The 11,670-nt window shown below is 41.1% G+C and overlaps 2 protein-coding genes across 2 annotated transcripts; both read right to left on the bottom strand.

The window, feature by feature from the left end:
- Nucleotides 1–4,166: 4,166 nt before the first annotated feature.
- On the bottom strand, nt 4,167–5,447 carry fuz (fuzzy planar cell polarity protein). Its single transcript, XM_030776052.1, has one exon. It carries the CDS (start codon nt 5,445–5,447, stop codon nt 4,167–4,169), a length of 1,281 nt encoding a protein of 426 aa, XP_030631912.1.
- A 1,896-nt stretch (nt 5,448–7,343) lies between these two features.
- Nucleotides 7,344–8,878, bottom strand: gng5 (guanine nucleotide binding protein (G protein), gamma 5). Its single transcript, XM_030774257.1, has 3 exons — nt 8,732–8,878; nt 7,915–8,065; nt 7,344–7,818 (listed from the first exon to the last, which is right to left on the bottom strand). The coding sequence occupies exons 1-2, from the start codon at nt 8,810–8,812 to the stop codon at nt 7,940–7,942; spliced, it is 207 nt and encodes a 68-aa protein (XP_030630117.1). The 5' UTR covers nt 8,813–8,878; the 3' UTR covers nt 7,344–7,818; nt 7,915–7,939.
- Between the last annotated feature and the right edge of the window lie 2,792 nt (nt 8,879–11,670).

The following is an 11,670-nucleotide window of genomic DNA, read 5'->3' on the forward strand; positions in this document are numbered from 1 at the left end:
TCTTTGAAGGACTTCCTTCATCCGTGAGTAACTCCTCTTTCGGGAGATTTTGGGAGGAGACTTTCAGTGCAATAAAGAGAATATAAAGCACGTTCGGCTCCACCCATGTTGGCGGACGACTTCTCTGGGCCTTGGATAAGTACACAGGGTCCAGGATGTGTACAGGCGCTGCTACACGGATGTACAGGTCATGCACAGAAGAGAAATAAGCATCAGCACTTTGCGCACTGAAAGTCGGCAGGCGTGAAAGGAACACTTTTTTTGCTTTAAAGATAAGCCAAAATACGTTCTCTTATATCGGCTCGGGTCGGAGTATGGGCTAGACGACTAAAATACCTGGCAGGTTCATCTGTCTTTTTGATTTTGACGTTTGAACCTGGACTCAAAGACTGGGTTTTCTCTTTCTCCTTTTCTGAATTGCAAACTCAAACGTTAAAGAGGATGTTTACGGTGTGGCTCTTTTCTTTTCTTTTCTTTTCTTATTTTTTTAATCTAAAGGCAGTTATTCAATACGAAAGATTTCATTTCAATTTAATTTAATTTAATTCAGTCCACAGAACGAAAGCTAAAACAGCTAAAGTGACTCATACGAACTCATGAGCAGGAATATATTACATATGTAAGCAAATTTCAGTAAGTGATCAGTTCAAACCCTCAAAGTCAGACGAGGAAATGTTCTCACTCGTCCAAAATTAGTGCTTTAACGCAAGAATGACCCACCTTACTTCGACATGGAATTTTTTTTAGTCACAGGGTCAATGTCATATTTTTGAGTCACAGGATCTATGTCAGCATGCAACACTGAAAAGTCAACTAACAGATGTCCATAATAATACAATAATAACAAGCTATTAGTGACTTCCTGATCAAATTAAGCATTAGATCCAATTCCTAAAAAAGTTCCTCTTGAGTTCTGTCAAAGAAAGATATCTCAGAATTTCTTATTAATTTATGCATGCAATGATTAATATAAATTAATATGCATTTATAAATAAACAAAATGGATTTAGGACATAGAGCCAAGGAAACTTTGTGAACCAGGGAGTTGGCTCATGCTTTGTCTATGTCTGTGGCAAGAAAAACAGCTAAATGAGATTAATTTCAGATACACAGAATTTCTTTACGAATTCCTCTTTGGGAATTAATAATGCATAAATACTAATGAGGATGAGACAAAAACCCAACTGTTCAACTAAACTGAGTGACAACACTATGAGCTTTGTTCTGTCTGATTAAGACAACATTTTGTTTGTGTCATGTGGACGTTGAACTCCTGGTCTTCAAAATCCTACATTCTGTTACTGTATAACCAATCAATCTGAATACAATTACATATTTACTGGAAAGAGAAACAAAATCTTGTTCACTGAAATGATTAACCAGCAATCATATATCATAGAGAAAGGACAAATATCACCATCTTTACGACACTCAGCTGTTCATTCGGTAGTTCCCTGAGAAGTTAGGCTGACTAGTAATCTCTCAAGCCATCATTCCCTCTATCCATGTTCTCACAGCTTTAAATTAAATAAAGTTTGGGACTTTTTTTCTTCAAAACTGTTTGTTCTATATAAACACTTTTTCTTTGCTGGAGATACATTAAACAGGACATTTTTGCTCCACTGTCACACTGACATGAGTGAGTGAGTCAAACGCTTGGTTGTTTAAAAGACGGTAAACACTGTGCAAACATTCGGGTTGCATAAAGACACTGTATAAAGAACACACAAGTATAAGGTGTCTTACCCCAATTCTCCTGAGAAGCCTTTGTGTGTGTGTGTTGTGTGGGTGTTTTTTGTTCTTGTAATTGCCACTCTGTTGAAGGTGTTGCATATTTAGCAGTATGATCTGTGTGTGTGCAAGGTAACCTGTTGTCTCAAGACTTCAGCCAGGTCAGCACAAGGGAACAGATGGCCCCTGGCCCTTACCCCATGGATACTATTTATGGGGACAAGAATTTTTGGAACTCCGTCACAGGTGGACATTACTGACGTCTATCTCTCATCTCTCTGAGTTGGTCACTATTCTAGTGATGTGCGCGCGCGTGTGTGTGTGTGTGTGTGTGTGTGTGTGTGTTTGGCTGGGAGGGTGGGGCGCAGAACCGCCTTCGCCTTTTGCTGTGTCACAACAATCCCAGAGAAGGCTGATATCCTGTTTGGAATATGACTTAAATACCCAGCATATTAAATTAACTACTTGATACAATTCACTTAATAGTATTCTCTCTTACCCATTTCACTGTGTTTGCCTAAATATTTGTAATAAATATTTTTCCTATGCATTAGCCTCTCAACCATTGCTAACTGATTCTGAGCCAATGCACACTTGTATTTAGTAAGAGACAGCACTCCATTGGAGGATTAAGTATCTTACAAAGGAAATAATTTTCCTTGAGAAATTCTATTCCATTCTATGTTGTGTTGATGGTGGTGGAAAAGACTGTCTCAGGTATCAGCCCAGAATTTCCCTTAAGCGTTGAGTTGGTTTAAGAGAGACAGTCATAACATATGGTTCATCACGCCCTCATGCTTGGTAGAGTATTTGGAGATAACTTACGCACTGGGGTGTTGTTATTGTGAAAGATACCACTCCTATCAGGACACACACACTTTGCCTAAGCAGGAAGGTCACTTACGATGGTTCTGGGTTGTATTGTTTTTTTTTTAGCATTTAGATACAAAGTGGACTTCAGACACACAGGAATATGCCCCTCACACCAAACTAGACCCATCAGAACTCTTCTTGTCCGAGGCTACTGGTTTTTTATTGGCATGTGCCACACATAAAGTGAGCAGTCTTTAATATGGAAGCTCCTGCTATAGACACCCTCTCTTCTTTTTACCGTTGTATCCAAAACAATGGGCTGAGGAATGTTAATGGTATAATTAACTCAGAACCACATCTATTTTCAATATAATTAGTATGCCTCAAATATGACACTCTTTCCTTCCATTTTGGGTGTTGCCACGTGTTTAGGACTACGGTAGTTAACTACAGTCATTGTGATCACCATGGGGCCTCAATTTGTTGTCTTATTTTAACTTATCTTCACCTTTTTACAAATATATGTAGCCAAATAAAAACACTGCATAGATCTGCTCTTGGAAACACCAGGAAACACCATTCATAAAATGGGGAAAGTTCAGAAATGTTTACAGGGAAAGTGAACAAAAATTTTGGAACTGTTACGTTGTAAAAAAGAATAAGTTTGTTTACCAGCGAAGCAACCTGATTAAGGATGTTCAGTTTTTTTGTCGTGGATTCAACTCAAGCAATTAGTGTGATTGCTAAATAAAACTATGATTCTTCCTAAGATATAAATACAAATACACATAGAGTAAGAGTGTTAAAATAGAACGGATTACAGATGAAATATGACAAATATAACAAAACATCTTGACATTTAGATAAGTGTACAGAGCCAAGTGTACAGCACTTCACATTATATTAACTGGTTTAAATACCTAGTTCAATCAAATAACCTTTATTTTGACATTGAGATCAAGGAAACAGATAGTCTTAAAGTTAAAACAAAGTTTGTCATGTTTTAACATCAGTTGCATCCTGAGTTTGCTATGAAGAGTCTGAGGAGTGAAAATGTATTGAACCATGTTGCCTCTTTAATGAGACTTTTGCTTGTAGACTGACCACTTCAGTAGCCTATGTTTTGCATACAACCTTAAAAACAGTCTCTGATTCCGAGATAGTACATACCTCTGAGTCCAAAGCACAGAACCCAGCTCCAGTGCCAAAATGAACACAACTGATGTACTAAAATTCATAGTGCAATGAATAGTTCATAGTCTAAGACATGCTGTAAATTGTCAGATTATCAGTAGCTACATTATCAGTAGGAAAATATAATCATCACGCTGTCACAGTAATTGTTGAAGTGGTACACAGAAGTGTCCAAAATAGGGACACTCAGAACAGTCAGAAGTGGACATGTCCTCCTCCTTTTACCTTGACCACTGGAGAGCGATATCATTAACTGTCCATTAATACGCATCTTTGTGTTAAAGTAGTCGTCACAACTAGGGGTGAATAAACATCCAAAATATTTGACATACAGCACTATAATTGTCCTGCTGAGGATTTACTCTGAGCAATTTGCTGTAAACCACATCGACATAACCCCATTTGAGTCTCTGACCATCAACGCTCTTCTAAAACCCCATTGCCATGGTGACGGTGGAGAGTGTCTGTGTGGCAATAGAGCGCAGGGCGAAGGTGGGCACAGTCAGATCCATCAGCAGGTAAAGCTGATGCTGAGGGGTCTGAAGGCCGTAGCACTTACACTCATCCGTTACCAGGTAGCAGTGCACAGGCGAATGAGAGAAACCCTGAGAAAAGTCCTCCTGGAGGGGGGGATCCACCAAAGCCGGGGTGCTGGAAGACTCCTCCATGCTAAAGTAACGAGTCACCGCAAACACATAGAAGAGTCGTAGGAGCTCCCAACACTTGCTGGCGGAGAGCAGAGGTACAGCAGTGTCTGGGGGGGAAGGACTGGCGCGGGGTGGTGCGCAGACTGACACAGAGCGTCGGGTTTCACGGTTAATGAGCAGCAGAGCCAGTGTGGACCGGTGGAGGTTAACAGTCGGAGGTAAACAGCGTTCCCCCTGCTCCAAGCAGCGACGGAGAGTCTCTGTAAGGGGTGACCAAAAACAGCCAACCAATTCGCTCTCCACCTGGTGCAGGGATGGACTGGGTCCACACAGCACGCACACGTCTACCCCAGGGAGGAGCTGGAAGCGGAGCAGTCGGTGGGCTACAGTCGGGCTGCCATGGGGTAAATAGATGGGATAATCACAGGAGGACATGCCTGAGAGTGACCGCACCAGAGCCGACAGCAGCACCACCTCCTGCGGCGCCAGACGCCACCACTTTTCTGTTGCGGCCGCCACTCGTCCGCGGACCAGCAAGCAGCCAAACTCACTGCTGGCAGCCTGTGTGAAAGCATCCAAAGCTTCTTGTAGCAGGGTGGGCTGAGGGGTTAACAGGCAGTCTGCACACTGGGTCAATTCTCCCATCATCCCCTCATGGTCGTCCTGTCCCAGTAAACGGTCGATTAGGCGAAAACAGGCGCGAAGCTCCCGTTTTAGGCGCTCGACGTTACGCAAGTTACCCAGCTCCTCCAGACCTAGCACAAGCACCATGCAGTTCCAGGTATTTTCCAGCAAGCGGCGCAGCTGTAATTCACTCGTCGCACTGTTGCCGCTTACTGCAATAAGCATCAAGCTCTCCTGGAACACTCTCCACATGACGCGACCGCCCCGGTCCGTCTCACAGCTAGAAAGCGTCGTGTTCTGACCGGCTCCGAACATGTGGACGCCATTTAGAGAGCCGATGACAGAGAAGGGCAGCTGTTTGGAGGAACCACGAGAGAAGAGCGGAACCCCGCTTGTGGCCGTCAGGCACAGGATCTGGATCGTCTCAGCCTGTAGCATGGTTTCTGAGAGCTGCTCGGTGACTGACCTAGAGGCAGCTCAGTAATGCAAACGTATCCTCTTTCTTGGAAATAGGCCCATATCCTGCACACCAAAGAAAATTCTAAGAGTGAATATGTGCACGGACGTAGCATATAACATTTAGACCTACAGCTGAATACAGTGTTTCCGACAGTTCGGAGTCGCCACTTCTAGGCTTTCCAAGCTAGACATGATATTTGATTCATATAAAGTAACGCCAAGTTGTTCATTGGTCGTCACGTGTGTTTATTGCTGTGCGAATATATAAATGTCTTGTTTAATGGGCCCTTCAGACCGTAATCTGCTAAATTAAAAGTGATGAATTGCGGATGCCCACACCAAAGAAGGATAAACAACTTGGGCTATTAAAATACCACAGTTTACTCAAACCATCCCTGGTCTTATTAGATCGGTTAATCAAGCACCTAGACATCTGAGAGAAACGTCAGTGATAAATCAATGCTACCACATAAATGGTTAGTGACAAAAGCTGACTGAACACCCTTAGCTTTTTTTCTAGCATCAGCAACTGTGGTGCCAGCAAGACACATCAACGCCATTCTTGACGTGAAACCGTAAATACACCGGGTCTTACAATCGTCGACTGTGTCAGGTTACGGCTACAGGTTTATGAGATATCTTTATTTTATTTCGTCTGTAACCGGTTCAGTAACTTACCACAAAGATAACCACAGCAGTCTCCACAGCAACACCTCACATGATGTAGCATTTCCGTATTTCCAAAGACTTCGCAACGACTACGACTTCCAAAATAAAAGTGCGCATCAAGTGCCTCGTGAATTTTGTTGTAAAATCATTCGAACGTCCCAGGCTCATATGACAAGTGAACACTATCGTCGGTTTGCCACAGCCTGAAATGAGAGCTGTAAATTAAAAAGAGAACCCGTGCTTCATCCGACTCACAATGACACAGTTTTGTTTGCATGCAAGCAACGCATGAGAGATGTATCTCACAGGGTCCGTGCAAGTGATAAACATCACAAGAATACAGCTTACCAGACACTCTGCATTTCTTTTTCAATATTGCTGTTGTCGGGAATTACATAGTTACAATAAACCACAAAAACTCTGTATTTAATTCATCACATATCCTAACTGAATTACTATGCATTTTTCTTCATGCATGGTTGGTAAGGCTAGAATACAGCTAATATGGACATTAATTATGCTGGTTAAACTCAGCTGTCATAAGAAGACCATGTAAGACAGACAGCGATGAAAATGCTTACATGCTATTAAGGGGATCAGAGCTTTGGCTTTTATACTGATCATAACATTTCAACTGAGCTTTTATACTGAAACATTTTAACATCCTACTGTTGAATGTGGGGAAAATTTTCTCAGTCTATCCGATATAAAGCATCGTGCAATAAAATGTAGATTAGAGGCACACTGTTGCCACAGTAAACAGACTATTGTTCTACAACATAATTCTGGCATTCAATCTTTCTCTGTTCAGCACTCTACAACATCCAATTGCCAATGGAATGTCTCCAGCTTCAAAGCTGCTAAAGAGCTAACTTAAGAGTACTGTTTTCTCACATGCCATTTCCTGCACACCACGAGGGATTCTTTCCTTGAGAAACATGTTATTCCTTTACTAATGCATTTTAAATGGGCAAGTCAGACCTGTAAGCTATACATCATTTTGATTCCTGCTGATGAATAACACTTGGTTTTTTTCTGGCTCTTTAAATCCAAAAAAATGCAACAGTTTTAATTCAATCTGTTCATTCACAATTCACCTCACTGTCATCGAGAATGTTGAATTTAGGAAGGTGTTCTTAATGAGCTGAAAATGTATATTCATAAAAGCAACACATAAACATGTAGAAACCAATATTTATTTCAGGGTTATAAAAAGCCTAAGGCAGAGAAGGTAGAAACTGATAGCAATGTTTAAAAAAAAGGCACAATAAATTACTGAATTCCCCACTGTGCCATTGGAAATGAAAAAGTCCTTCGTCCATCACACTGGAGTGTTGCTGGCCATTTACAAAGGCAGATCTTTTCTTACCAAGCTCTCCCTGTGACAGTATATGCACGGGTTTTTCTGCCAACAGATCTCCAAACATTTTTAAAGTGTTAGTGTATATAATTGGCCAAATTCACATTAAAGTCAAACTTTTTTTTTTAATCTGTTCTAAAATTTGGGAGTATCTGCTCTTCAACTGTGAAAGGTCAGCGGTAAGGATCCGTTTAGAAATCCTTTTGCTATGGTGATGGAATGAGGCAGTCCTGGTAGTACAGCTTTGTGCCATTGCTGGTTAGATTATGGCAGTGGTTATCTTTAATCCCTGCAGAATTGTCACAGCGATAGAGAGAAAGCCTGAAAAAAATTAAAGACACGCAATTATTATACCGTTCTCCATGGCTCCAGTTTCAAGTTCTTGTGAAAAAATCGACAAGTAAACATAACGCTTACCAATGGCAGGGCCCGTTCCGTGTTCTCACAAGAAGGAACAGAGCTTCTGCGTTCTAAAGGGATTGGTGCTTGAAGACACCCCGGTGAGCAGGGGATCATGGAGTGCATTCTGCATGCAAAACTGTTGAAGGTCGGCAGCAGCCTGGGATACCTGCAGAGTATTACAATAATAACGTTAAGGATATGGAGTTCTTACCATTAAAGTCGAGAACAACCACATCTAACTGTTCACCAAAAAGAGTCTAAGTAAAAAAAAAATAAATAAAAAAAAAATAAACAACAACGACACATCGCCTGTACTCTATACACTTCCTGATGTTATTCAAATTGCTACTACGGGATACGGGAAAGGCGACACGCTCTATCATGTTTTGAAACGACGCTGCGATTAATTCATTAAAGGTTTAATCGAGTGGGGTAGCCAACGAGCTGATGTACTCGGTGGCCAGGAATGAACTAACGGCAAAAAACTAACGTACATTACAAACCAATCAGCTGGGAGTGAGCTAAAGCTACATCAAATGCCAAGCTAGCTACGACATCCTAACGTACGTAATACAACTAGGAAATTCTCCAAACATCGTTCTAAGCACCTATAGGACTGTTAATAAAAGTGACTTGAAGGCAAGCATCCCGACGGCAAAAATATCATGTAGCCCAGCTCCAACCTAGCATACACGGAATCAAACGTTAAGATGAAGTTAACAATTTACCCGGCCAAAGCTAGCCCGCTAACTTTGTCCACGCCCTAGTCGGCAAGACCTAGCACAGCACACTAAAAGATATCAGAAAATGTTCGTTAAATGGAGGTCACTACCTTCACTCTGTTAATACTCGCTTCAAAACGCAACTGCTGGACAACTTTCTTCATCGCAACAAGGTTTGATGACCCCGACATTATGCCTGAGATGGCTCCGATCGTAACAGTTCTGGAAGTGATAAATGTAGATTACAACAAAAGCTAGTGCGAGATGAAGATTTCCGGTTTTCTCTACCCCAGAAGCCGAAGAGAGGGGTGGAGCGTGGAGGAGAGACCAATCCAAAAATCATAAGTAATACCTGTATTTGCCAATCAAAACACGCAATCCGAAGCCTGTTCCGTAGCGGCGTTCAATTTTGTGGACATTTACAATTAACCGTAGACCAAATATTGTGTTACACTCGATGCACCATGAAATAACCTCACTTTTTAATAGAACTGGTCGCACAAGCCGTAAAATTAAAATATTGTCAGCATAATGAACTGTTAATAGCAGAAAGATGGATGTATACTACGAAACAGTATACATCTGTCCTGTGCCGTCGATATTACTCAAACAATGATACTGTTTACTTGGTATGCAAAAAGGTAATATGACAGATGCAAACAGCCTCTGAGCACTGCGGAGTTGGGTGTATTTAACATAAACCCAAGAAAACTGACTAGCAACACATCTATAAAACTTAAACTCCAATCGGTTGTAGCTCTTCACATAAACAAGACAAGATTGGTCCATCTAATCTCCATAACATAATTTTTAAGGCTGATTGGTAGAAAACGTCAAACAATGTCCATTTATATATGTATATATAAATAAAGTCCCATCCATGTAAATCAAACACCAGTCGAAGTTACAGTCGAAGCATCTGTGAGCGGTATCATAGTATAGAATTAAAATCACTACCACCTCGCGGAAACATAGTTAGCACTTTTGATAGTTAACAATGTTTTACTATCCGAATGTACTCAATTATCGCACAGGATGCTTCGCAACAATATGGTGAGTGAGACTGTCCCTCAGCGTCACTGAAGTGTAATTCCCCCAAAATAATTTTAAAAATGTATAAGTGGATCTGAAGTGTTTGCAGTAGTATGCCTATATGTATGTATGTATGAGACACTTGTATGGGTGAGTCTATAGAAGATGCATCGCTTAACTTTATCCATTTAGATTTTCAATGACAGAATATAATTCTGTTCATTGAAGATCGGCAAAAGACCGGAAATATGACCGATTTTTTCCCCCTTTTTTAAGGCTGGCCGCCACTAAGGGCAGAAAAATCACCAGGAGGGATTTACTCCGGGTTAACGTTCACCGTACGTGGTAATGAAATAACTGCTGTACCGTCACTTTCTATCCTTTTTTCATCATTTCTGTCCTCATTTTTATTACACTTATGATCGTCGGTGCATTGATGAATTCATGTTTTTGTTCTCTGGTTTCTACCACCTGCAGTTTCTGATGTAGTCTACAGATAAGAAACATTTACTATGTGTAATTATGCGTGTATTTTAAATGTAACCAGTCTGTTACCTATGTTGCCAGACAATACATTTGCATGAGAGGGTTTTTAACTGTGCGTTTACAGCAATGACATCATAGATTTTGTTCTGGTTCGGGTTCTGCCCCTCGTGCCTGGATTGCCCCGCCCCCGATTCTCTCTCTACCTCTCCTCCCAGCTCCAGTATGGAGTGATCCTTGTCTACCACAGACAATGTGAACTTCTCCTTGGTAAGAGAGAGAATGAAGTAAGGGAAAATAAGAGAAAACAGAAAGGAAAGGGGGTAGACTTGGGGAGTGAAAAGAGGTATAGAGACCCATCCCAAACACTATGACCAAGTAACTGCACTTCTTCATGAGAAACACCACACAGCTGAAAGATTAGCATTTTTGTTCTGTCCCACCAAGAAGTCACCTAAATAAACCTTAGCTGGTGATTCATTGATTAGTATTTTTGCACAGAAAGCTGGGGTGTATGGAGAAAGGAACAGGAAAGATACAGACTGGACATTCTGAAAAGCCTCTCATTGTTTCTGCTGTCTGTGTTATTTCTTGATCGGACTCAGAGGAAATCCAACACACCATTGACCGACTGCTTCGCTCCCATGAACAAAAGAGGATTGACATTCCAGAAGAAGACAGTAGGTCAGATGACAACGTGTTTGTTTGGTTTTTCTATAGACACCATGTACAAAGGGCAGATCAGATTAACTCTGTCATTATTTCCCTCAAAGGCTGAAACACACCACTGCAGATGCTCTTATTCTGTTTGATGAAACAGAAGGAGCAAGAGACCCCTTCTTCGGACTGATGGATTTTGGGTACGGCATACCCAGCCCTAACACGCTGATGCAGGTAAATTTGGATTTTGAGGAACTTCAAAACGGCATTAATATTCTACTACGCAATGACTTTGTTTTGCCAACAATGCAGTTGGTTTGTGAGAAAATCAGTGCACAGTTTTGTCAAAATAATCCAAATAAATGGATGGTCACATACATAGTGAATGCTTATCATAGTAAATAGCACAGAAATAAAAAAAAAGATTGTCCACATACTTTCAGTGTTGGTGTCAATGACCCATTATAATATTTACTGTGCATGGTCATATAATGTTGTGTCACTGATGATTGACAGATGGCTCTACCAATGGGAGAGGCATCACCAGAGCAGCCCACCTCTGTAGCATCACCTTTAGATGGTATGTAAAAATGAGAATTGATCTTTCATTAGCAGCTACAACACAGTCTAGAATACCATACCATACAAGTCCAAACAGATGAGTTTTAGTCGTTTGCCCAATAATTCTGGTATGGTCAAGTTTTTATGAAAAATGATGAGTAGACAGGTAAAAGGTAGGATAAGAGGAGGAAACACACAGACTGGTAGAGGGAAGAAAAGATAAAATCAGTGTGAAAGAGAGATGCTTGGCTAATATTTTTTTATGGTTGTGTTTCTCATAGGCATCACAGCTAGTCAAGAGTCCATCACCATG

This window comes from Chanos chanos, chromosome 5 (genome assembly GCF_902362185.1).
Source record: "Chanos chanos chromosome 5, fChaCha1.1, whole genome shotgun sequence".
Lineage (NCBI taxonomy): Eukaryota > Metazoa > Chordata > Actinopteri > Gonorynchiformes > Chanidae > Chanos > Chanos chanos.

What these genes read in the sequence shown, in the direction of transcription:
- fuz (XM_030776052.1), bottom strand. Translation starts at nt 5,447, where the DNA reads ATGCTACAGGCTGAGACGATCCAGATCCTGTGCCTGACGGCCACAAGC.
- gng5 (XM_030774257.1), bottom strand. Translation starts at nt 8,812, where the DNA reads ATGTCGGGGTCATCAAACCTTGTTGCGATGAAGAAAGTTGTCCAGCAG. An exon ending in CGAGTATTAACAGAGTGAAG is followed by an intron (nt 8,066 to 8,731) that starts GTAGTGACCTCC and finishes AATACTCTGCAG; the next exon opens with GTATCCCAGGCTGCTGCCGA.